Below are 27,662 nucleotides of genomic sequence, written 5' to 3' on the forward strand. Positions count from 1 at the left end.
ATTCCGCTATCCTTAAGTGCAAGGTGCCGTCTTTCATTGGCGATTTTGTGTTCGTAGAAGCTTGGATTGACAGCGACGGCAACGAGTACCATTTCGATGAGCAGGAATTCGGTTATTTACTCGCTGTTTGCTTAATCAAACATTTTCCTTTTATCCTGTGATTGTTTTTCCACGATTTTTACGTTTGATTATTCTTTCCCGATACGCAGTTGTTAATCAACATTACATCACCGAAGCGGAGAACGAGTACATTATTCGGGGGAACTCCGCCATATTGAAGTGCAAAATTCCGTCCTTCATTGCCGATTTTGTGTTTATCGATGCGTGGATCGACGACTCCGGGGAGGAATTCCGATTATCTACAAACGACGACGACGATAGTTAGACAAAGTTCACTTGCTAGAATCTTGTTTCCCATCCCATGTTTAAGTTCCTTCCGCTGTTCTGTAATTGATTATTTTTAACCCTCACTCATTGCAGTGGTCATACAAAGTTACGAAGCCGAAGCGGACAATGAGTATGTTATCCGGGGTAATTCAGCTATAATGAAATGCGAAATTCCCTCATTCGTGGCTGATTTTGTTGCGGTTGACTTATGGTTCGATACCGATGGGAATGAGTACTATCCAGGGGATGATAACAGTCTCGGTTAGATTTGATTAAAAATATTAGGGTTTACCTCCCTTTCCCAGTTCCCAGTTTTAGTTTGTTGACCATCGCTCTCTTTCTTGTTGCTTTTAGTTGTCCATCAGCACTATCAAATTCGGGTCAACGATGAATTCATTTTGAACGGAAATGCAGCCATTATGAAATGTTTAGTCCCGTCGTTTCTGCAGGATTTTATAACCATCGACTCATGGGAAATTGACGATGAAATTGTAACAATTGATATGGAATCTCTGGGTTTGTTCGTCTCTGAGTTCGTCCCTTTGTTCCTAATGGTTCCCATCCTAACATAGTTTCTTAATTTTCCATTCCCCTCGTATGATAGTGCCTCTAACATTCGGTTTGTTTTTCACTTAGTTGTTCACCAGTTTTACCAGACTCGATTGACTGACGAGTTTGTGCTGAATGGAAACTCTGCTCTCCTTAAATGTTTGATTCCGTCCTTTATTTCGGACTTTGTCTACGTGGACGCCTGGATAACGGACGACGGTGATGAATATCTTGCCGACAACGATGGCGACTTCGGTACCCTCATTTAGTACTTTTAGTATTTCATATCATCCAAATTCTCCCCATCCAAATGTAGATTTGTGTTACCTACAACCTTTACTTCATGATTCCGCATTAAAATTACAGTGGTCCATCAGTTCTACAAGACCCGAGTGATCGACGAGTATGTTCTAAATGGAAACTCTGCCATCCTGAAGTGTTTGATCCCTTCGTTCATAGCCGATTTCATTGCGGTTACTTCGTGGGTAGCGGATGATGGAGTAGAGATTGAGATGAACGACGATACCGGTACAAATGTGTTCAAAAGCTTATCCATCGGTCATCCCGCAAAGCATTCCTCTCCCCGACTGAGCTTGATTTTTCCGAAACTTCTGATTTGGTTTCTTGTTTCCCTCTGCTTCCAGTGGTGAATCAATACTACGAGGCCCAAGTGTATGACGTTTTTGTCATTAAGGGCAACGCAGCTCTATTCAAGTGTCAGATTCCTTCCTTTGTGGCCGATCACGTAGAAATTACCGAGTGGGTTACCACCGACGGACAAACTTTCACCCTAGACGACAGCTTCGGTAGGCATACGAATTTTCCTGTCAAATTCACCACCCCACAGAGTTCTGTGTTTCGCTTCAAGAACTTTTCCGTCAGGCGCTTCGGTTCAAAATTACACTCTTTTGTTAGTATGTTTTATGTTTTGCTCCGTTCCCTATTAATCCCGTCGTTTAACTTATTTTTCAGTTCAATTATTGATCCCGTCCAAACATTCCATGGGTCTAACGACCTACCGATCCCGAATGAAAGAATCCTTCTTCCCATAGTTCATAAGTTAGATTTAGATCCTCGAACTCGTTCGACTAGCTAGCACTACTTTCTGCTCGATCCGAAAACATCCGGCAAACAAACCTTATCGACCTTATGGCAGCCGCAAAATACAAGACGAGCACCCGGTCGGCAGGTGCATTTTTTTGGATTCTTTCTCTCGTATCCGTTTATTGCGTTTTTTAAACAGGTTTTCCTTGCGGCGAACGGCTGACGACAGCATGCTCTTAAGTTATAGAACAAACGGAACAGCACCGCTCGAAAAGGATGCTGGAACATTTTTTTCTCATTTTCGTTATGATTATTCTGGTTTTAGTGTAATGTAAGCGTATTGGAAATACTTTCTATATTCTGGTTTTGTGGTAAATATCAATCAATGAATAAAAATTTGAATAAATTTTTGCCATTATGAATAAATCCATTTTTATGCCGGTAAGTAGAATATACGTATTGGTCATTTAGCAGTAAACATATGCGGTTAACATTAGCAAAGAGCAAACCCATAATTGTCCAACTTATCGTTTGTCGATTGAAAACAGAACAAATGTTGTGCGATCTGACAACTTTACTTTTCAGCTACATTTACGTTGCTTTTGCTATTTAACTGTTGGACAAATTGTTCTTTCAACTCATTATTTTCTATATTGACTTAATTGGGAATTTTCAAAGGTATTGTATAAATGGGTCCGAAGGATCACAGATTTTTATGAAATTTTATACTCGGGCATAGTTTACGGAGTTACGAATGACAATAATACCGAGTGAGTTAACCAATTTTCCTGAAAAGCTCTAGGAGAAATTGTTAGATTTTCACGTATGTCGCCTACTAGAAAATGCATAACTCTAGAACCAATTATTTGGAAAAAGTTCTCTGCAAAATTTCCCAAAGTGGTGGAGAACTCAAATAAAAATTTGGAAAAACTACACATTTCGTGGAAAAGTTTTAAAATATGGGTCATTCCATGGGAAATTTACAGTCAAAATTTTTTTTCTCTTCGGAATATTTTTTTTACGTTCTTTGTTCAAAAAAAAATCGACACGTATTTTTCTATTTCGATGTTACTGTTGGAATTTGCAAGATATGATTTTTTAAAGTATTGTAATCCGAAAAAATCACTATTTTTTAAATACTGATTGTAAACATAGTTTGTAATATCAAAAAATGACTTTCTACCAGATGTGTTCACTATTCCACAAGCTTTCCAAATTGGTATACCATACCTCCTTTCGATTGTTTTTCAATAGTTAAATAGTGCATTTTTATAAACAATTGCAATTTTTTCAAAGTTGGAACTTTTTTTTCTCATTTTTTTTTTACTTTAAAATATTTGTTAATCTTTCTCGAAGAAGCATGCAAAATTTGGAAATGGAGAAATGAAAACTCTGGAAGTTATGAGTTTTTATATCTCAGCGCGTGTGTTAATGTGAAATGAGCGGTGATGCTCAATAGATGTTCTAACCCACGGGCAGCTTCATGACGAGGCCGCCTTTGATGCTATTAAGTGTAACGTGTCGTTGAAGCACACGCGTTCGTCCGCTCGTTTGCATTAACGTGCGCGCTTGATATAAAAATTCATAGCTTCTAGAGTTTTCATTTCTCCATTTCCAAATTTTGCATGCTTCTTCGAGAAAGATTAACCCATATTTTAAAGTAAAAAAAATCGAGAAAAAAAAGTTCCAACTTTGAAAAAATTGCAATTGTTTATAAAAATGCACTATTTAACTATTGAAAAACAATCGAGAGGAGGTATGGTATACCAATTCTGAAAGCTTGTGGAATAGTGAACACATCTGGTAGAAAGTCATTTTTTGATATTACAAACTATGTTTACAATCAGTATTTAAAAAATAGTGATTTTTTCGGATTACAATACTTTAAAAAATCATATCTTGCGAATTCCAACAGTAACATCGAAATACAAAAATACGTGTCGATTTTTTTTGAACAAAGAACGTAAAAAAAATATTCCGAAGAGAAAAAAAATTTTGACTCTAAATTTCCCATGGAATGACCCATATGTTTTCTTATTCGCCGATTTTCAGTCACATGGTGGTGAAAATTTATCGATAGTGTCATTTTTGTTTGTATTACTTACAAAAAAAAATTTTGTTCAACAGCTATACATTTTTCAAATAAGCAGTATGCTTGAAAATTGGAAAAATTTCGTTTTAATTTTCTTAGGAAAATAGGAGATCTCAAAATTCCACCCCAAAGTCCATTATTTAACCTTCCGTTACTCGCGCTGTTGTATTTTGTACAACACTTGTAGATTTTTGGATGCCATTTTGTTTTAAAGTAACAGATCGATGTCAAACCAAAATGTATTCTTCAATAAACTTATTATGAACAAAATGACATAATTATTCAATACATTAATGCTTTAAACTGTTCAGCAAAATAGGTGAGCATAAACCGAAATCGCAGAAACGATGCAAGCGGCGTGTGAGGGGTACCGCACTTGGTCCCTACTGGAATTTTCTCTTATTTCTTCATAAGGGAAAATGGTTTCTGTATACAGCAAAGTTATTTAGCAGTTGATGGTCATTCCGCAGGTGTGCAAAAGTTCATAATTTCGTGACTTCACGGCGCTAGTGTATGGGCTAGTTTTCTGAATGTGTTCTATCTACGGAATCTGTTTATTTGTAAGATCCTGTTTTCAGAAAATGTTTTAGTGGACCAAAAATGCTAGGCTGATGAACGGAAGTATCCAATTTTCACACTATGTATCATCACTGTGCAAAAAACTTTCTAAACATCCTGCCCAAGTAAATCAAAACACCACATCAGCCCTACTTTCTAACCACAGACGCCCTGCTTTCTGCCAACAGCAGAAATGTTATCATACTTTATGTGATGAGATGTTTTATGAGAAAAATATCTAACAAAACATGATAACTGATTGAACATGAACATGATTAGAAAAAAAATAAATCAATAGAATGCTACATCATTTAGGAACGAAACGATTTTCCGAATGCAGCAACTTGTATATGGCCGCAATTGTAAGAACAACGGGTATTGGCACCGCCTGGTGACAAACTTATAAAATTCTATCCCCCAAACGAAAGGTCTTAACCTACTGATTAACTTTGCTGAATGCAGTAACTTTCTATATAGCCAGGATTTCGAGATATTCCGAGATAAAGAGTATTGTACAAAATACAACGCGCGAGTATCCGTATTACAAAAGTTGACGCGAGTAACGGAAGGTTAAAAAAAATAAGATAGCATTAAATTCTGGGACTCTGACGGAAACCTCTACGACAATTTTGGAAAATGCCATCCAGGCATCCAGGTAGCATATAATAGAAACCTCGTTAACTAAAAGCGAAAATAAAAGAGATCGCAATTTATTCCCATGAAGGCACACGCCAGAAACGTTAATAAATTTTGCTTAGCAGAATTTAATGGTTGACCCAATCAAACGCTGCCTTGAGGTCAGTGCACACGAAGCGACAGAAATTTAATCAAATTATTTATGCCAGTTTTAATATAGTTAAATTGTATTGACCGCGTACAGTCAGATACAAGTAAAAAAGAAAAAAAAACACGGTGGTGGCGGTGGTAGTACCACAAACTTGCCGCAGCGAGGTGCGGCAAAAGACTGCCTGTTTCTATCGCACTGACCGAGTAGATAACAGTCTATCTTCTCGGCGGCAGAAACAAAGAGGAATCATACAACAATAATTGTTGTCGCCAAAGCGAGTGTGTTGTATCTGGAATGATAGAATTAGGGAGCATAAAAATCAGGATGCGGCAGTAGTTTAGTCAGTAAAACATTCGGGTACCAACCGAAAGAGCGTGGATGCGAGCCCCACCTACCATTGAACGACCCAATATATTTTTGGCCTATATACCGAAATTTTCCAATTCATCCAATTCATCATGCTTCGCACCAGACACTTCCTCACATTCCAAAAAGGAAATTTGTCACTGCTGGTCGCTGACCAGCTGAGCAGTTGAGATACAATTTTTACAGGAAATTTTGTCTCTTGCAGTGACCTATCGAATAATTGCCTCGGTGCAGTGAACTTACCTAGTTACTTTAGCAGCCGAGAGCCGGGGTGGCTCTTGCCGTATTAAGAATTCCTATCGATGCAAGTCGACTTCAACCTGGTGGAGCCACCTAGCACGTTGGGCCCCTCTATTCCTGGTGCCGGTGGGGTTCTTGAAGAGAACGGATTTCACTGCACAGTCGTCCGGCATCCTTGCGACGTGGCCGGCCCACCGTAGTCTCCCAACTTTCGCCAGGTGTACGATGGGAATCTCTCCAAGCAGTGCCTGTAGCTCGTAATTCATACACCTCCGCCACTCTCCGCTTTCCTTTTATACTCCACCAAAAATAGTCCGCAACACCTTTCGTTCAAATACGGCTAGTGCACGTATGTCTTACGTAAGCAAAGTTACTGTCTCAAGTCCGTAGAGGACTACCGATCTTATTAGCGTTTTGTACATCGTCAGTTTTGTGCGGCGGCAGAGATCCCAAATATACGAACTCATCAACCACTTCCAGTTCATCACCATCAATAGTCACTGTCCGTGGGAGGCAAACGTTGCTTTCTCTGGAGCCTCTTTGTAACCCTATCCTTCTAACCTCCGTTTTTGGTCTGGCGTAGATTGCCTCTCCCATTCCAAGGTTTGTAGTAATGCTGTCGAGGTCGTCTACGCAGACTAGGAGTTGACTACTCTTGTTGAAGATCGTTCCTCTCGTTTCGATGCCCGCTCACCGGATCACACCTTCAATAGCGATATTGAATAATATACAGGACAGTCCATTCCCTTGCCGCAACCCTCTGCGCGATTCGAGAAAGGACTCGAGAGTGTCCCTGAAACGCGCACATAGCACATCACTCGCTCTAGAGTAGCTTTGATCAGCCGCGTTAGTGTGTCCGGAAAATCGTACTCGTGCATTATCTACCAAAGCTGTTCTTATTCAACAGTATCGTATGCTGCCCTGAAATCCACGAAAATATGATGCGTGGGCACGTTGTACTCTCGACATTTCCGCCTGGTACTGCCCTACGAATTCTCTTGCTATTGGGGATAGACCCTGACCCTCGGTACTGCCCAACAGAAGTCGATGTTTGAACAGCTTGACGGTCAAAAAGTAGTAACAGAGTCTCTTACGATTTTGTCTCTTTTGGAATGTTTTCGCCTTCCAAAAAGAAGGAATAACAGCAATATGAGCAAAACGCGTGCTTCCTTTCGCTGCGACATACTTTCGTGTGCGCTCGTGCGCTCGTTTCTACCGTCAGGTTGGTTAGTATATGTATAACACAAAATGGTCGGGACAGGAAAAGTTTAGACAAAATTCAAACGGCCATAACTTGCCGGGTTATTCGGGAATATGTTCGGGGGATTGTTTTTTTTTCATCACTTGTATTTCATAATACCTACAATGTAAATTCATTCCCAAGCACCAATTGAAGTGTTTTACGCTTCTCTATTGATTTTCACGACCAATTTCATAAAACTATGAGCTCCACTAGATCCTTCTGATGGGCGCTATAAAGCTACCTTCCGACCTAGGGGGCCCAGTCTTCAGAAGGTTTTTATAACCTCAGGCCATAAACCCAAGTAGATTCATAACGACCTGCTGAAAGCAGCAATAAAACCGATTATGATTTCCACTGCTTGACGGCAATATCCAAAATTAATAATAAATTTTCAGTAGTTTCCGTAGTTGTGTAGCATATGCGCATTAAATTTTATCGTGCATATTGGAATGATAAGTGGCTGCAATTAACACACCATTAAAATTATGCAGTTTTTGAAAACTAGTTGTTTAAATAAAATATTCAATCAGTCAACCTTAGTTTCTAGCAAAAGCATTCTAGTTGCATTCTGACTAGGGCTGTCTAACCGGTAGTACCGGTAGTGCCGAAACCGGTAATACCGGCCAATTTTTGGATACCGAAATACCGGTTTTGGAAAGGCAAAAAACCGGTATTTCCGGTATTTTCTAATCTGTTTGTTTTTTCCAACTCCTTATTCGAATAAGAACTAAATTTGATAAGAGATTATAAAACTCTTAGAAAAATAATTTGGTGTTAATGCCGACGAGATTCTTCGACTGCTAACAATGAAGACAGTGAAATTGTGGATCAAATAATTATAGCTCTTGAACCCGCTTAAGGCACAGTAGCGTAACTTTGCTGTAAAAATGTATCATTGTGTGAGCTAGACGTCGCGTTTCAATTTATTTTTGAACAACTTGATATTCAAAGGCCACCAAATTATTCGAAGGCCTCAAATAACGAATTTAAGAAAGAAGATCAGGGCCCAGAAACGACACTTACAATAGTAAATTGTTATTCATCAATGAAGTAATGAAGCTTCAGTTTCAACAAAAGCAGTGCCGCTTCGTTTCAAAACTGGCCTAAATCAGCGTCATTGAAAGGATTTTAATTTCATCATGACGACCGGTTTTAAAGTTTCATTTGTATTTCTCTATCAAATATTCAGAAAAAGGTCAGCCTAGACTTAAAATGAAATTGAATTGATTTTGAGTAACATTTCCTACAATTCAAAGCATATTATTATTAATCTACTCACATCGACAATTCGTGGCTGACTGTCAATCGTCGTCATTTGACACAGTTCTGTTTAACAGCTTGAAACGTTCTGTTTAACGAAAAAACAAGTCGCTTCATGTATGAAGCGAAGGTAAGGGAAAGTTAGCTTCATTTATTTGTTTCGACGATGCCGGGCTCTTTGCGCTTTTTGAGTATTCTTGCCATCAAAGGATCTGCCAATAAAGAATTTGGAATATTTTCAAGTATTTCGAGTGATACATTGATTAAACAAGGTGATGAAATCTGCATCCCACAATCTTCGAATAGTGATATTGGTAATAGAGAAGAGAAGGTATTTGTGAACGATGATGAAGAGGATGACGTTATGCAGGAGTTCCGGTTTGGGGATGGAGTAAAAATTGTTGAGAGGCTGTAGGAGACCGGGTATTAATTATGCTGGAAGCTACAATACAAGATATTTTTAAATAATTAAAGGCGGGTTTCCCTGCTGTAAATTTGAAGAAATGAAAGGAAAATTCCTGATGTGCTTAGAGCCGTTCACCAGACATCGATGAAAGCAGGAGTTTTTTGTTTTGTTGGAAGTGTTGGCAATTAAATTCGTTCTAGTAAGATAATTAAATCGCTATCTGCTTAAATTCTACTTTGCTAAGCAACAATGCTGAAGCTAAAGTTTCAAAATAAAAAGATTTACTGAAAAACAATGATATTTCTATTGATTTCGAATAATCTGCCAATACCGGTATTTTACCGGTATTACCGGTATTTTCTACGCCAATACCGAAATACCGGTTTTCACCAAAAGCGCCCAATACCGACAGCCCTAATTCTGACAAGAAAACCCGTTAAAAATAACTTCCATTCGGCAGCTTGTAGTTTGCTTTGACGAATTGTTGTTTTCAATATGATATGGCTTAGCCACATGGCCGGTATGGTTTGCGACGTTTTCTTTTCACCAATCAACTCAAATTTAAGTTTTGTTTTGGGCCAAAATATGAATGTTACAAGAGATGAAAAGAAAACTGTTTTTAACCCCCGAATGAATAACCTGAATTATCTTTTGTGTTCACTGGCTACTGCAGGCTACTGGTGGACCCAGTTTAGTCGTAGTGCCTCGTGGATGTGGTGGATCTGGATGCTTTCCGATTTAAATCTTGTGGTGATTCCCAGAAAAGGTTTTTGCTATCGCATATTTTTCATTTTGTTATGCGTATGAATGGCCGCCCAGCTAGCTTCGAGGTACGATGCTGGTCTAACAAGCCAGTCGTCGTATGTTCGAATCTCGGCTAGGCGGTGCTTGCTAGTTGGAGTCAGTAGGATTGTTGCACTGGCCCCGTAATTTTCCTGTACTCTAACAGCCGGCTGCGAAGTCTGTCGATAAAGAAGGGTAATGTCTAAAGACGGTATAAACCCATGGCTTTGATGCGCATGAATGGCCGCAGCATTCATGGGGCGATCTGATCTGACCCGCACCATACCTATGCCTGGGGACCACTCAATAAACGGTGTATTTGCGATTTCAGATAATTTTTAGAGACATGCTGCATTCGGCCATTGACAAGAAATGTTTTTTTTTTTTTTTGAAAAAGGGAATCTAATGCGAAGTATATGATTAATTGGATGAACTGGAAAATTTCGATATAACTCAAGAATATTTTGGGTTGTACAATGGCAGGCGAGGCTCGCATCCATGCTATTTCGGTTGGTTCCCAAATGTTCTGTTAACTAAACTACTGCCGCCCGTTATATTAGGTAGTCCTTTTGTTTTATTCTCTAATTCTATCATTCTACATTCGCATCATACACTCCTCTTGCGATGATATTATTTTGGCGCAGCTGCTCTTTGTTTCTACCGCCGAGAAGATATACATTTATCTACTTTTGTCTTGATCAGTGCGATAGAAACAGGCAATGCGTTGCCGACAGTCGCACCGGCAAGTCTTCGTGTGGTTAATCATCATGGGGTAATTTTTCTTACTATTTACTTGTATATGACTGTACGCGGTGATGACCCAAAATCTTTTTGGAACGAGAGGAGGCATCAGACACCACCTTCAGAAAAGTCGTATTCATTTTTGCGAATCTAGCATCTATCTATTCTTGCACTTGCATTTGATGTTTTCATTATCGCCTTGAATTGGTTTAGCGCACTGATTGCAAACGTTCTCCGTTGTAAAACAAATTAAAATTTGGAGCCGCCGTGCTGGATATGCACGCAATGCAATGGTTATTTCAACAATATTGTAGGTAACAACTTATCAATTTTTCCATACATAAATTCTTCATAATTATGCTTGGCTAGGACGTTACAGCCAAATGAGCAAAATCACGTAAAAATGAGCGAATTCCAAGCCGGATTGAAACCTTTTCTTGCTTTCAAATCCGTGATTACACCTAGAAATTAGGAAGCGTGTAGGAAAAAAAGCTAAACGGTTGTAATAAATTTAACGCTCGTGCTTCATAGTGATTAATGTAAAGCTTATCACGGAGCATGATCCATCTTTTAATATAGGCATACGCGAACATATAGAGGTTCGCTATCTGTCATACCGTCGTCATGGCAAACCATCCAGCCTACAATGCTAAAAAAACCGTTGAAGGAAAGCAGCATCACACACACCATTTGGTAGCCATATGGTGTGTGAAAAAGATTGTTTCGCTTATATTTTTTCATCGTTGTTGGTAGATAGTTGGTTTCTGTTTCTACAACGAGCTTTGTTTATAAAGAGAAACTTCGAGGAACAACGTTTGTGCGTTTTTCACTTTCGAGAGTTTTCGCACACGTTTCGGCAGCCAGTGTCGGTTAAATTTTAAACTATCTATCTTTCCTCCAGATGGGATCGTAACAGATGCCGAAAGATTAGATTTACTTTTTCGCAACTGTTGAATTTATTTCGCGAATTTTTTATGCTATCCACAGCGTAGCACTAGGCAATCAGACACGCCAATCGGCCGTTTGCGGCCTGAAAGGAATATCCGACATTGACAAGTTCAGGGTTACGCGTATGCCTCATTCGCGCTGTAGGTAATCAAATGTCGAATCGAAACGGACGGACGGTTGAATTTAAAGGTGATCGGTTCGCGGCGAGCTACTCGGCTCGGATGTTGTATGTATAGAGAGGGAAACACACTAGCTCATTCATAATTTTTGGTCAAAGAGGAAACAGAATGGTTTGATTTGCTGCTGCTACGGCAACCCTCTTTCATCCTAGCGTATACGCGTCGATCCCTTCTCAGTTCTCCCGTAGCTGGGTGACTGTTATCAGCGGATAAGAGAGTACACATTGTTTTGACTATGGAAGCATTCGCGTTTTCGCGCCCAGGCTGGAGATTGCGCACTCACGAACGATGCGCGGTTAATGAATACCTGTTTTAGAGGGGTGTGAGTCATCTCGAAACGTGTCATGTTTTTTTCTGACTAATCTCAGTATAAGCAAAATAATAATATTGGAATGTTTGCTAGCTATTGTTTTAGCTTGCATCAGACCTGGTTTCCTGTCGAGATGTCATGACATATTTTTAGCTCCCGTTCGACGATGAACTCGAATGCGTATTCATTCACATCGAACAAACACGCGTAACCATAGCAACCGCATCCCGAACAGGACGCCTGTCGGCTTCGTGAAAATCAACTGAGTCTGACGAACGACGGGAAAAGCAACAAGTGCCATGCTTACTCACAAATACACATCCTGCAAGGAACCAGGCCGAACACAGTGAAATCCATTCTTACTTTGTTTGTTGTACAATTCTCACAACCCACGGACGTTAGGTTGGAGCACTCTCGCTATCCTCGACCAGCCTTCGCTCGGCGGTCGGTCGCACGTCGCACAGCTGAGTCGTCGAGCGTCGTGGTCTGGCCAGCACGAGTTTCGCAGCACGTTGTGTTCAGACGTCCCACGTGCTTCGAAACCACGACGCCACGTTGCCTACAACTGCATCTGTCTATCGCGCTATATCTATATGCAGTTTTATTTTATGTACCCACACACGCTATATAGTTTATCGGCCCCATTCAGTGGGTCGTTGTCGCCGGTTCATTGATTGTATTCTAGTAGGTAGTAGAGCTAGAGCTCTGTGAACAAAAAGTGGAATATAACAAAGTTAAACTTTAGCACCACGAAATAAGAGCATGCTGTCGTAGCTGGTTGGTATTTTGTTTTCACCTATTTCGTCCGGTTCGCCCACCAGCTTACATCAGCCACATAAACGCCACAAAACTGATGATGTTTGTTTATAAACAAACCTGTTGTTATAGAGACGGTGCTGTTTTTCTTTGCAATGAAGATAAAACGCGATTAGGAGGTTCATTTATGTGAAAATAAGGTCGAATTTATGCCGTGCATTGTTTTCGGAAGCAGATGGATAGCGAACGAGTTCAGGTGAGCGGATTGGAAATATGCTGTCTGTCCCAGTTAAATATGTAGTCCAACAGACTAATCGTTGATACAAGTTTAATGTCCGCAATTCGGATTGTCCTTTTCTCAGCATATTTTCAACTGTAGGAAAACTAAACTGCGTTACACTACTGGTTTTAAAATATTATATGTAGTTATATAGAAGTATAATTACAATAAGTGATCGTACTAAAGAAAATCGCTGAAATTCCTGCTGACTATTAAATTGAAGGAAACGCAAAAAATGTCGCCAGTATACAATTCACTTCCTGATTTCCGCCGCGAAAGAATGCCCAGCCATTCTTCGTATGAATAATTATTACTAATTTTATTCGCCACCCGTGAAATGCCGGCCTCGAGTATACAGGCAACGAGCGCTTCCCGTATGAGTGCACAATTATGTTCGTACGAACGATCATTTATGCCGGTCTAATTTACGTACAACGCAGCCCAACTCCCATTACGTTCCCAACAAGCTATCCGTAATTGCCTCTCATGTATCAGCCGTATCACTTGGACTTGAGTAATATTTTATCTTTACACATTACAAACTAGTCCGTGGATGTGCCGTCCATCCATTATCCAACATTTACACACCTCAACTATTCAAAAAAAAAAGTTATACCATATATAGGGCCCATAATTGTCCCCCATTTATTCGGCCATCATCGTAGAGTTAGCGCCAAATTGTAATGATAATTACCGGTGACCGCCGCGGTTGTTGACAGAAGACGGATTTTTCCAACCAAAAACGGAGTTACTTTTCGAGCTTTTTCGGGTAGCTCATTACAATTCAACTCACAGACCCAATTCCTAAAACGATCTCTTCAAAGCTATAGGGAACGTAACTGCTGGAGTTGTCAGGAATAGACTGGTTGATGAAATGTTTAAAAAAATCCGACCAGTCCGGTGTGTGCACGTTTTTTTTCATAATGACCAGGATAGTAACGCAGTTTAATTTATTCAACGTGTTGATGTCACAGTCCGATTAAGCAGAGCAGCAGCGCTATGTAGGTATATGAAAGCATCGCTTTGTTTGACTCAAGTGGAATGCAGCAGCTTGCTGCGGACGACAATGAGGACTATGGGAAACGATTATTCTCGGTTCCTCCAGCAGAGATGAAATTGAGCTGCAAGTCACATATCTCTGCCGGAATATCTCAGAAATTAAATGCTTAAATAAATGCCTGCACGGATCGGTGGCATCGGCATCGTTGATAAATCCCCAAGATTAGGCTAAGGTTATGTGTTTTCTTTAATTTGTTTTCCCACCTGTACTAATTAAACCTTTCTTCTATTTTTTCTTCTACCAAACAAAACAAAACAAAACGATTTAATATCCGAACCCCTGCGAGCAGATGGTAAATACATGGTTCTACCGTCCGGCGAGCTGCATATCCGTGAAGTCGGACCAGAAGATGGCTACAAAAGTTATCAATGCCGAACCAAGCACCGACTGACCGGAGAAACTCGGCTATCCGCTACCAAAGGACGTCTAGTGATTACAGGTAATTTGGAAGTGAAGAACTTTCTTGGTTCGCTTCCTTCCCTATCCGCTCCCCTTTACTCATTTTAAAATAATCGGTTACGGGTGCATTGCAATTATTCATACACAGCTTTGCGGCAAGTTTGAGACAACACCGTTGTTGGTTAGGTTGCACACTTTCAGAACACTAGCAGCTCTGTGAAATGCGTGGTGAAGGTCTCAAGGTCGCACTCTGTAAGTAAAAAAAATATGCACATGCTTTAATGTAATTCGAGCTCTTGCACACATCAGGGTCCTCTGCTGAAAGGTGATATCCGTTCTACTGACGCTTGTGGAGGAACAAATTGAACGTGTAATTGTGCCACCGCTGACCCGTACAGTTGGGTGGGCATGAAGCTGCGGTGCAGGGTTTCATCTGTTGCAATTGCAACAGGTGTCGTATTGCCTGTTGTTTTTTTTGGAAAAGAAAAAAATCAGACCACCACAAAGATCATGCGTGCCGACAGTTTATGTTGCCACTTTTCAAACGTCTTGTATGGTGATTTGAACCGGTTAATCACCATATAGTATAAGGTAGCAATGTTAAAAAACAGTAACAATTGTTTTCTGCGCTAAATTAGCTATCTTTATTTCATTAATTTACCGCCCTCGTATTTTCGTCTTGGCCTTTAATGAGGTCAGGCATATAATTATTTTTTATAACAGTAGTTTTTTTACAATCGACGAAGGGGACGGTAGAAGAAAGTAATAAAACAAAGGTGTTGCTAATATTCAAAGTCCAAACAAAACGGGACAAGGATGAAGAGGAAAGAGCGGAATATTAGGTAAAGGAAGGTCATTAAAACAACGTTTAACAAGTTGTATATCGTTCCTCTTTACCCAAACTGGGTGCTTCGCGATGGAAACAAGCTATAATCGGAACCAATTATAACCGGATTCGAACCGTCTTCTCCTTCCAGATCCTGTGGATAGCAATTATTATTGCTGGACCTTTGAACCACAATGGACTAAAAAAAGAAGGCTCCTTACTTTTTTTTCTTTTATTGGTAACGGTCCGTCATCGATCCAGTGCCGAACGAATTATGGTCCTCCGGTATTGTCGGTCCTGGACTGCCGGTCTCCAATCCTCTCGAACACCAGCTGACCGTGCGTCGTCCTCGACAGCGCACATTCAGAGCGCAGCATGCTACATTGTACTACTTTCACTATATCAGCATATTTGTATGCTTGATGCAGCCCGTGGTTCATGTGTCTGCGCCACACTCCGTTTTCCATTTTACCACCAAATATTGATCGCAGAATTTTACACTCAAAAACCTTAAGCACTCGTCGATCAGCTTCCTTTAGCGTCCATGAATCATGTCCATAAAGGGCCGCCAGGAGAAATAGAGTTCTATTTAGCGCCAGTTTCGTGTGAATTTGCCAAATACAGGACTTCAGTTGGCTGCGTAATTCGTAGAAAGTCCGATTCGTCGTTTTACATTGCGGCTTATATCGTTGTCAAATTTCACGAACGTATCAAGGTATATGAATTCTTCCACTACTTCATATCGTATTCGTTACACAGCCAGCTTCATCTCGGGGCCAAGACTATTTGGACTCCCACAATCCCTGTCAGCAACCATTTACTTCGGTGTTAACGATAAGTCCCAATCTTCCAATTTAAAAGGCCTCTTCCTCTGCTCAACGGTTTTTTTCGGTGGTATCAACGCCATCTGAAAAACCAAGAATCTTGTGAAATGTCGAAAACGTAGGTCCCTTTATTTCCAGATTTGCTCTTCGTACTGCTTATTCCAAGGCAACGTTGAATAGCGGGTGCATCCCCTTGCTTCAATCCATCCTACATCCCGAGCGGCTGAGGTCTCTGAAATCCCGTAGTTCTGACGCATGATTTTGACCCATCCAGCGACTAACGAATCAGCTTAACTAGTTTCGTCGGAAAACCAAGCATTATCTGCCACAGCTCATTTCGTATGACTGAATCGTACGCCACCTTTAAGTCCACAAACAGATGATGTGTCTGCAAGTTGTACTCTTGTCTAGTAACTGACGCAGGGTAAATATCTGATCCGTAGAGCGATTCTCACGTAAACCAGCTCAGGACTCACCTACGAAAGACTCCGATAACAGTCTCAGTCTACAGAACAGGATACGGGAAAGCACCTTATAAACAGAATTGAGCAATGTAATGTCTCCATAGTTTTTATACTTCAGTCGATGTCCTTTTTTGGAAATAGGACAAATGAAGCCTTCCAACCAATCTTTCGGAATTTGTTCTTGCTACCAGATAAAAATGATCCGGTGGATTGCTTCGTACAGCCGCTCGCTCCCCGCTTTCAGAAATTCAGCTGGGATATCGTTCTTGCCAGCAGCCTTACCGTTTTTCAGTTTACTGATTGCCTTCTTAACCTCTTCCTGTGTTGGCGGTTCCACAGCTTGGTCATCGCTCACAATTCTTATTCTGTGCCTGCTGATCTCCGTGTTTACCTCTCCATTCAACAACAACTGAAAGTGCTCCTTCCACATGGTAAAAAAAACTCCGAGTCTCTCTCTGCGCCGGCGAGCATGTGCTCCTTGTACTCGCGTTTTTAAGACGATGGGTTCTTTTTTTCGCAGCTCTAGTCTCTATACCTATGCTATACCTATCTCTAGTCTGACGTGTAGTCGCAGTGAGCGCAGTGCGACTTTTGATCTGAATCTTCTCCCCTGTCACTCCCTGGCATTCGGGACTGACCAGCTGTTACGCTGTCTTTCACGCGTCGTGCCTACCTCCTCTCTCGCAGTTCTTTCAATGGCACCATGGATATTGCTCCACAGCTCACTTATATCTTCGCTTTCTTCCTGCTGTTCTGTGATTCATTGATCAAGCTGTCGCGCCATCTGCCGTCAACCGCTGGACGTTTAAACGTCGCGAATCTTACACACGACGAGATAGTGGTGAGAGTGGATATTTGGACCCCGGAAGACCGTACATCGATGACATCCGAAAAGTGTCGACCGTCAATAAAGACATGATCGATTCGAAAGCTAGAGTCCCCATTTGGATGTCTCCAGGTTCTGACGTGGAAAGTAGGTGTTACAGATGGTCATTCCTCTGAGCGCGACGAAATTTATGAGCCTCAGACCGTTATCGTTGGTCGACAGATGAAGACTATGTATTCCAATGACAGGACGGAAGATTTTCTCCCTCGTGATCTACGCATTTGCATCTCCGATGATGATTATCACGTCATGTTTTGGGAAATCTCCATAGGTTTTCTCGAGTCTATCATAGAACTCGTCTTTAGCATCGGATTTATTATTTGTCGGTTGGTTAGGCTGCAGTTGAAAAATTTGTTCTCAATTCTCAACACACATAGGTATACGGTTATCTACGGGCCTCCGCTGAATAACTCGTTGCTTTTGCTTTCTCAACACTACGCCTTTCTGCCTTTCCGCCACTGTAGTAGATGTGGTACTTGAGAGAAGTCCCTTTCTCCAGAATTTAGCCATCGAACTTCTGGAACAGCCAGCTCGTGCCGGTTCATGGGGAGCTTTGCTTTTTCGCTAATGTAGTAGATGTGGTACTTGAAAGAAGTGCCCGCAATAGGGTCTACTGCGCGGAACTCCCTTTCTTCACAATTTAGCCATCGAACTTAAATAGCAAGTAAACCAGCTCGTGCCGGTTCATGGAGTGCTGACATTCCTGGTACCTATTTTCCACTTGTTTACTTGTTCATTGCCGTGGAGACTCCACAACTCTCTTACTAAGAATGCGACGTATTCCAAACTCCGCCAACCCAGGCGGGTTGAGTGGATCCATTCTCCCTTATCTAATTTTCCGCTCTTTTCTTTTTACGACTTGTCTCGTTTTGTTTGGATATTATCAATACTTTTGTTTTATTACTTTCTTCTACCTTCCCTTCCGTCGAAGATAAAAAAATACCGTTATAAAAAATTAAAGAAGAATTATTCAATTCTTCCAATACCAAGGAATTAATAAATTAGAAAATATTTTCGGGAAAATTCCCAAATTTAGTGAAGAAATGTTAAAAAATAGAAAAATTACGACCATTTCAGTAAATTTTGTGGTGTTAACAATTATGTAAACATTAGTTAGGACACCATAAAAGAACCAAAATTGATTCAGTGCTACGGGCTAAAATAATAAACCACTCGAATAGTCGAATGCTAGTGATCTACATTGTGCATGAGCTCGAATACATTGATGACAAACATTCCGTAACCGATTATTTATGTCGCAAGCGTGTGGAAGTGTACTCATCAGGCAAAATCATCAAATAAACATTCTCAGTACATATCTAATGCTTCAGTTTCATAAGCAACTCACCAGGGCGTGTAGAGAAATTCAAATCCAATTAACCGAAAATGTTTGCAGTGTTCGCGTGACAGCGCTTCCATTCGCTTGCTAGCTGAATTTCCTACCTTGAACATCACACGCAGTGCATCAAAGAATTAATCAACAATATTCTCACCAGGTAGCACCATTGGAAATCACATAATTATCTGGAATAAAATGAAAAAAAAAAATGTTTTGATTCGGTATCTCAAAATAGGTGGTGAATGATTCACAACATACTGTAGAATAAAACGGAAGAAATAAAAAGTGTAAAATAATTGGATCACTTCTCATTTAGACGTGTTTCAGCACGTCGCCGCCTATGTGCTATCGTTTAATTCATGAGTAACGAATCAACGAAGTCAGCTTTTCATATGGGGGCACACAACATTGACAGTAAATTGATTTAATTATACACTGTATGGTTCTGCCACAGATCGGACTGAGCTCATATATCATTTCTTCGATGATCTCTAAGCGTAAACTGTGTATGAAACAGTACGCCACATCTCTACAATGTATATTATCAATTAGAAAAGCTTATGTGTATCGTCAGTAAATTATGTGTTTTCATTAATAATTCGACCTTCTATCTTAGCGGCGTTGCACTAGCATTGGGCGTTAATCTTGATAACTAGTCACTTGTTCAGTTCGTTGAAAAAAAAAACAAAACAAAAACGAACTGGTTTGTTTTTTTCTTCTTTCAATTCATTGTACTATGTGTAAGAACATGATAGTTCTTCGAAATCGTTAAAGTGCGTCCCAGTCACGTTCTTGTCATAGCCGTTCGTTTAAAAAGTAGTCCAGAATGAGTCATAAATCTCCCAGCAAGTATAAAGACCACGCCGCCTTCCCATAAACTACAACGCTGATGAAGATATGATGATGATGATAATCAGATTAAACGCATAGTTTTAGTTGATGCCTCTGCTAGTGCTCCTTTGAGCATCATCGCCGTTGAGTATTACCAGTTTTAGCAGATAATATTTTTCAATTTTCTTATGTTCAACTTATTATGTGTAACCCTAAATCAACAATGAAAAGCTGACATTGAAACTGTTTGCTCCGAGAATATTGTTACGTATTAATTCTTTTGCCCGGTGATAGAGTGAAAATTTAGGAAAAAAAACCTAAAAACGAACGAGTTTACTTAAATTTTCACCCCATCCTTTTAGTCACTAACCAATATATTATATGCAAACAAATTGCCTGAATGTTGGGATAGGGTACCCTGTGTTGCGTGTTTTCAAAATTTCAAAAATATCGCGAATTGGCATGTTGTTACAATTAATGAAAAAAACCGCGCGCGGGAACTGTGCCTGACGTCAAGAGTTTTTGCTTCCATCATTTTCCACTGCACAAGTTTAAGCAGCATTCCTTCAATAGCTATGGTTTGGTGAGACATCCGAAAGTTTGGTGTGAAATCACACAAGTGTTACATACATATAACCCAGGTAACTAACTTCCATCACTGTTTCATAAAAAGTGCACTAGAATTAAACCAGCTGAGCACGAAATCGGCTTTCTGCATCCGGTGGGCTTCCATTGTTAGTGTAACTAAACATTTCAACAAAACTTAAAACAAGCAATAAATTTTTCCACCAAATCTGTCTCTATTTTTTTAGAACCCCTGGGTAGAGTGTCTCCAAAGCTTGAGTCCACTTCGAAGATTTTAACGGCCGAAACCAGACGGAGAAAAACGATTGCCCTGTTCTGTTCCGCTCAGGCTTTTCCTGTACCAGTATTTAGGTAACGAACAAATAGGTGATAGGTTTAATTGCATCGCGCATAATGCAACACTTCATGACACAAGGCACGCTGTCCCAAAATGAAAATGCTAAAAAAGTAAACTGCGCATAAGTACTAACTGCTTTATGGTCTTATTCTTGCTCAACGCGAAACTTAGAACCCTTGGCAAGCATTGCCCCTCGTCTGACGTCCGGCGATAAAAGCCGGAACCTGGAGGTTAGGAATCGGGACAACATTACTCTGCTCTGCCCGGCTCAGTCCTATCCGATGCCTGTGTTTAGGTGAGACCCCGATAAATGTTTGTACCGCATACATTTATTTAATTGCCCATGTCACACCATCATCGCATCGGTACCCTACCCGACGTTCTGAAAATTCGGTGCGAATTCTGATATTAAATCCCTTTTTCATTTTCCGACAAGAACCTGTCGCCAGTGTTGCCCCTCGGTTGACTTCAGGTGATACGTTGCGTGTGCTGCAAGCTAGTGTCGGTGCTAGTTACACCCTGCTATGTCCGGCCCAATCGTTCCCTATTCCTGTATTTAGGTAAGAATTTTAGAGAGATGATGTTACAGTGTTTCACAATCAAGAACAGTTACAGTGTAGCTCAAGAACAGGCGTGGTTTGTTCCCGTGAGCTCCGAATCTCAGGGCTCTTAGCAACCGCAAATTCGAAGGCACTCGATCACGTCAATGGAACGTGGAATTGTTTTACCCATGAGCTATCCCGTCCGCAAAGTTTTCATTTAGTTTTGGGGCCCTTCAACCCAATTTGTACTTTTAAAAAATACCCATTAGGCAAGAAACATAAACCACAGTCTTTACAAAATACTCGAAAGTATTCGGAACACTTGGAGCTCGTTCTAACATTCAGGGGTTTTAACTTGTATAGGAATAGTTTGGAGTTTGAGTTGTTCGAAAATTTATTCTTTCGCAGAACCGGTCGGCAGCGTAGCGCCACGGTTAACATCCGGTGACGAAAGCCGTAAGCTGTTGGTCAGCTCGCACGACAACGTGACAATGCTCTGTCCCGCTCAATCGTTTCCCGTTCCTGTATTCAGGTAATGATAATGACATTCCACTGCCAGCACTATCCCAGCATTCATGTTTTCTGTTAAAGTTTATTGTTGATTCAATGATTTGACGGTCTGAGAATTAAGTTAGTTCAAAATCGGCTACATTCTAGAGCCCATATCCAGTACACCTCCGAAGACGCCTTCGCTTATGCAGAAACCAATTTTCGTCGATCCAAGTACGGACATTGCGCTCTTGTGTTTGGCCCAAGGCTTTCCGGCGCCGAATTTTAGGTGAGATTAAGATGCTACAGATATTATTTCTAAAACAAAACGCAACATTCAGTCAGTTTGTAACAGTTGAATGTATAGTCTCCAAGCTGACCCCCACTGTAACTTGCTCGTTGCTTGATTTTTCCAGAACCGATTGGTGCCAAACCACCGGTGCTGTCGATTGATAGCAAAAAGAACTGGTTGGAACGGCGACTGAACGCCAGCATAGTTTTATTCTGTCCTGCCCAATCCTACCCGGTCGCTTTGTTCAGGTAATGACAGGTCTAGTTTTTCATTGACACACAAAATTTGTTGTTTCTCACAATATTTTTCGGAAACCGATATAAGATCATTATTTTCTGTCTAAAAATCGTCTTAAGCTGTTGTTAAAAATACTTTTTTAAACTAAACTGCGTCGTATTTATTCGGTAAATAACATCAAGCTTATTTACACTGAACACTTACTCCGGCTCAAACAGTGATGATGCTGTACAGCGGCTCTTATTCAAGCTGAGTTACAAGATGATGCAGGCTTCAAATTAATCGATCGCTTTATCGACCAGTGCGCAAAAGATCTGTAATGTAAGATATAGAAACTTCCACCCACACGCATTTCAGCGCGCCCTATTTCCGACGCTTTTAGTTCTTCGGTTAGGAGTTTCATGTGTTCCATTTTTCGAAAAAAAATTACAGAGCCCATCGGTAGTAAGTCACCTTCATTTTCCAACGACGCTATGATGGTAGCAGTTCGAACGCACAGTAACACTAGTACAGCACTAACTTGTCAGGCTCAAGCGTATCCGGTGCCGATATTCAGGTATCTAGTAATCATGCAATACTAAATAACCATATTCAAGTAACGTAAAAAATTACAATCGCTCTTGAGAAAGTCTCGAGAAAAGGAAACCCTTTAATATAGAAAACCTTTTATAACGAAAAATATGAAAATGATAACTGTTGATTACGACGAACATCAGCTTTTCAAAATTTCTGTATTTACTAATGGATTAATTATCTGAATTGGAAAAAAGCAATTCGCTACATTTTTTTTAAAATTGAGTAAATTGCAGCTATCAACTTTATTCACAACATTTAAACAACCAATCATCGAAAACGAGCAAAAAGAAAGAAAGAAAAAGCAGATAATAGAAAGAGAGGGATTGTAGTAGAGAAAATGGGAGGTAAAATAAGATACAAAAAGAATGAGTGAATAAAGTAGAGAGAGAGATAATGGAAAAGACATAATGGAACATAAAGGACACTGGCCGGTTTCTTAAAAAAACTTCTGCTTGTTTCCAGTCTATAAAAGGGAAGACAAATGCAATGTTGTAAACTACAGAGGAATAACCACTCTGTGTGCTGAATCCAAGATATTCGAGGCGGCCATTAAAGACACGTTATTTGCAGTCAGCCAGAATTATATAAGCACATTACAACATGGATTCTTTCCTGGGCGATCTGCAGAACGAAATTTGGCGAACTTTGCATCGTCTTGCAAGCCGCTTTTGATATCGTTAATCATACTATTCTTTTGAGCAAGCTAGAGAAACTTTGGAGTACCACAATATTATGCAGATAGTTAGAAACTTTTCGTACGACTTGATAACTGCCGGTCTACAGCGTTTACAAATAGTTCTGGTGTACCACAGGGCAGTGATTTAGGACCACTGCTATTTTTCGCTGATTACTTGAAAATCTATCTTGTAGTGAAGCGAATCGAGCACTGCAGCATGTTACAGAAGCTTCTGGATTTGTTTAGTGACTGGTGCGTGAGAAATCAATTGTTATCGAGTGTGGAGAAATATCTTAGACGATAAACTCACCATGAAATCCCACATTCCTGCCATCATAGACAAGTCCAATCGTAGTCTTGGGCTCATTATCTGGTGAATTCAACGACCCGTTTTGCTTCAAAGCCCTCTGTGGTTCTGTTGTACGGTCGACGCTGGAGTTTGCAATCATTGTTTGGAATTCGCACGAATCTATCTGGTTCGCTAGACTAGAAATGTATACCGCAAATCGGTCGCTATGCGCTTCGTCATCTTCCATGGAGGGATCAGCAATATTCAACGCCGTACCAAGACCGCTGTCGTCTGTGGTTTAAACACACTCTTAAACTCTCTGCCAACTCTCCCATCGCTTCCATGACCAGACAATACAACTGCTTTGCTGACCTTTTTAATTTTGACGAGCTATCACGCATTTACCGCCAACGAATTCTTGCACTTGACAATGTAAAATACTAATAATTAAAAAAAATTTCGGTGTTCATTTAGACCCAAATTGTCCGATGAATTATACGAAAGAATAAATAAATACCGTGAACGTACCATATTCTGCGCAGTTAAGACATTTTTATGATTCTTCCGCTATTCTAAGTATTCTAGATTTAAATTAACAACGTGGATAGCAGCAACGTGCAGTGCTACGGTCTATAATATCTGGTAAAAAATATGGGAATTATAAGTCGACCAACAATTGAGTATATTTTTCGATTAGTAAACTTACCCACGGTGCCTAATTCTGCGCACTTTCTTGCCCATGTTCCTAATTCTGCGCTTGTTTGCTCCTAATTCTGCGCACCCAAAAAGTGAAAATAAGAGACACAGCACAGGATTTCAATCAATGCAAGTTAAAGCTTCTACTTGAATTTTCATGCCTCTATACCTCAGTCATTTGGGCGAGGTTGCGTATTCTTACGCGTTTTTTTCGTAGGATACATTACTGCGCAGAATTTGGAACATGAATTAAAAATCTGTGCCTAAGTCTGCGCATTATTGCATCGCATTTTTCTACGGAAAGCAATGCATGCAATCACTCTTTTTGTCTAAAACACGATTAAAACTAATTATTCTTTCTAATTATGCTGGGTAATTGGATCATTGCAAAGAATTTCGATCATAAATTTGTTAATTTTTTAGAAGGACAATCTTGGCGTTGGTGCTAACGACGATGTTTTCTGCCATATAAAATACTTTCAGTTTCGCGTTAAATTATTTCGCACTCAAATACTATGCCCCGTTTGTGAATAATGGCGTAATATTCAACAGACATTTATAAAAAAATAACGCAATGATCATAGTTATGCACAATGTTAAAAAATACTTATATAAAAAAAATGCGCAGGATTAGGAGCGATCACGGTGAATAAACAATTGAGAGAGAATGAGAGGGAGCGAATGAGAGAAACAAAAGTAGAGAGATAGAGAATGAGAAAGGGAGAGGAAATAAGAATATGGAGAGAATGAGAATGAAAGCGAGAGAGAGAGAAACTGAGAAAAAAACATGGACATGGAAAAAACATAATATGGAGAGAATGAGAGGGAAAAAATTGGAGAAACGTAATGAGGAAGATATAAAAAAGTTGTAAAAAAAAGAGAGTGAATGAGAAGGAGAACGGACATAACAATAAAAGAGAGAATTAAAAAGCAAAGCCGTGGGCTTAAACCGTCCTCACGCATTACCCTTCTTTAGAGTACAGGAAAATTACGGGTCAGTGTAACGTTGCTACTGACTCTATCTAGCAAGCACCGCCGAGCCGAGATTCGAACATACGACGACTGACTTGTTAGACCAGCATCGTACCTCGAAGCTAACTGGACGGTTAAGAGAGAGAATTTGAGGTGGGAAAAACGGCTCTTTTTTGTGTGAGCGGCCCTGAACCGTTCATTTGCTGTAACGAACCGATTCCAATGAGCTGCTCATGGTTCACGGTTCGTTTGTTCACCAAGTGGACAGTTCTGTGAATTAGAACGGTTCTAGAGAGAATGAGAGCGAGGTAATGAGAAAGTGAAAGAATAAGAGAGAGAGAGAGAGAATATGCGTGAGTGAGTGTGTGTGTGTGTGTGAGAGAGAGAGAGAGAGAGAGAGAGAGAGAGAGAGAGAGAGAGAGAGAGAGAGAGAGAGAGAGAGAGAGAGAGAGAGAGAGAGAGAGAGAGAGAGAGGATTGCAGAATACTGGTTGGACAGTATTACTCCACCCTCCATATTCACCGGACTTCATCCGATTACAATTTATTTTCGTTAATACAAAATGCAACGATGATATTAATGGGTATATTCCTTCGAGTGCCTCAGCTGAAATTGAGTTACACTTTACAGACGCAATGTTTTCCAATGGCTTGAGACAAATTAATCATATTGTCAACACGAATGGTAGGCTCTTAGACCTGGTATTTATCAATACCCCAGAATATCTTGATATAGTAGCACCGCCCTCTCCACTGTTGCCTGTCGACTATCATCACGAACCATTCATTTTATTACTTGACGAGATGGACGCGACAATACCTGACGACCAAGTTGATCAGATCAGATTTGACTACTCTGCATGTGACTATGATCTGTTGAACTCTGTTTTTGCGGACATGGAGTGGGACAATCAATTTTTTAACACTGACTCAGTTGACCAGATGCTACTTGCTGTCTATGATTCACTTTTAGGTGTTATCACTAGACATGTGCCCAAAAAAAGACAAGCGTTGGTCTCCAACTTCAAGCAACCGTGGTGGACCCCTCAGCTCCGAAACCTTCGTAACAACCTCCGTAAAATGCGCAACCAATATTTCTTTACTAAAAGCGAGTCTGATAGAGCTAAACTTCGGGAGCGTGAGGATGAGTATAAAGCTGTCCTTACCGCAACATATGACAACTATTTGCAAAGGATTCAGTCTGCTGTTAAACAGGATCCCTCCTGTTTCTGGAATTTTGTTAAGAAACGCAAAACTGGCAACAATATTCCTCCGTCGGTCAACTTCGAAGGAACAACTTCTCACTCGAGCTCAGAATCAGCTAATCTTTTCGCTACGTTTTTCGAGGGCGTATTTGGTAAAGCATCACCCGTTCAGCGACACAACTGCTTCGAGCATATACCGTTCCGTGATATTAATCTACCACTAGTGCAGTTTTCTATAGACGAGGTTCGGAAAGCTCTTGAAGATCTCGATTCAACGAAAGGACCCGGAACAGACAGTCTACCACCAGTATTTTTAAAAAACTGCGCCGTTTCGCTTGCATCGCCGATTACCGCTGTTTTTAACCGCTCAATCAGTAGTGGATCGTTCCCAATTGCATGGAAAATGGCGTCCATCGTGCCGATCCATAAGTCCGGAAGTTACAAATCGGTCACCAATTACCGTGGCCTATCCATACTTTGCAGCCTCAGCAAGGTATTCGAAAAACTACTCCATACAACTATATACAGATCAGTTGCACCGATCATCTCTAGCAGCCAGCATGGATTTATGAAGCATCGTTCGACAACATCAAATCTTATGTGCTACGTCACGGCGATATCACGTGAGCTAGAAGCTAAGCGGCAAGTGGATACTATCTATTTTGATTTTGCGAAAGCTTTTGATACTGTACCGCACAATCTCATTATTGAAAAACTGAACTACATCGGATTTCCCTCATGGTTTACTGAATGGCTTTACTCATACTTATCCGATCGCAAAGCATTCGTTACAGTGAACTCCGTGCGCTCCAGAACATTTGACATATCGTCTGGTGTCCCTCAAGGCAGTGTGCTTGGCCCGCTCATCTTTATAATTTATATTAATGACCTGGTCGAGCTGCTGTCATCATCGAAATTATCGTTTGCCGACGATCTAAAAATCTTTCGGGTGATTGGTGCCCCTGCCGATTGTGTCGCATTACAGGAGGATATTAATCGTCTGCTAGTCTGGTGCAGTGACAACGGCATGCGTGTTAACAGCAATAAGTGTAAAGTAATATCATACAGTCGCCGTAACACCGTTTTTCTTCATCAATACAGCATGGGACCGGATTGTCTGGAACGTGTTAACTCTATTCTCGACCTAGGCGTTACTATTGACTCTAAATTGAGGTTCGACGAGCATATAAGTAGAGTCACTGCTAAAGC

The 27,662-nt window shown here is 40.5% G+C and overlaps 1 protein-coding gene across 1 annotated transcript in view; it reads left to right on the top strand.

Moving 5' to 3' along the window:
* The window catches only part of LOC128733890 (cell adhesion molecule Dscam2), a 115,145-nt gene that overhangs the window by 13,029 nt on the left and 74,454 nt on the right, over positions 1-27,662 (top strand). The window contains exons 4-5 of the mRNA XM_053827743.1: positions 14,279-14,428; positions 20,652-20,775. Of these exons, the coding sequence (XP_053683718.1) occupies positions 14,279-14,428; positions 20,652-20,775 (274 nt within the window). The remainder of the gene's footprint in view (positions 1-14,278; positions 14,429-20,651; positions 20,776-27,662) is intronic.

Source organism: Sabethes cyaneus, chromosome 2 (genome assembly GCF_943734655.1).
Source record: "Sabethes cyaneus chromosome 2, idSabCyanKW18_F2, whole genome shotgun sequence".
Taxonomy (NCBI): Eukaryota; Metazoa; Arthropoda; class Insecta; order Diptera; family Culicidae; genus Sabethes; species Sabethes cyaneus.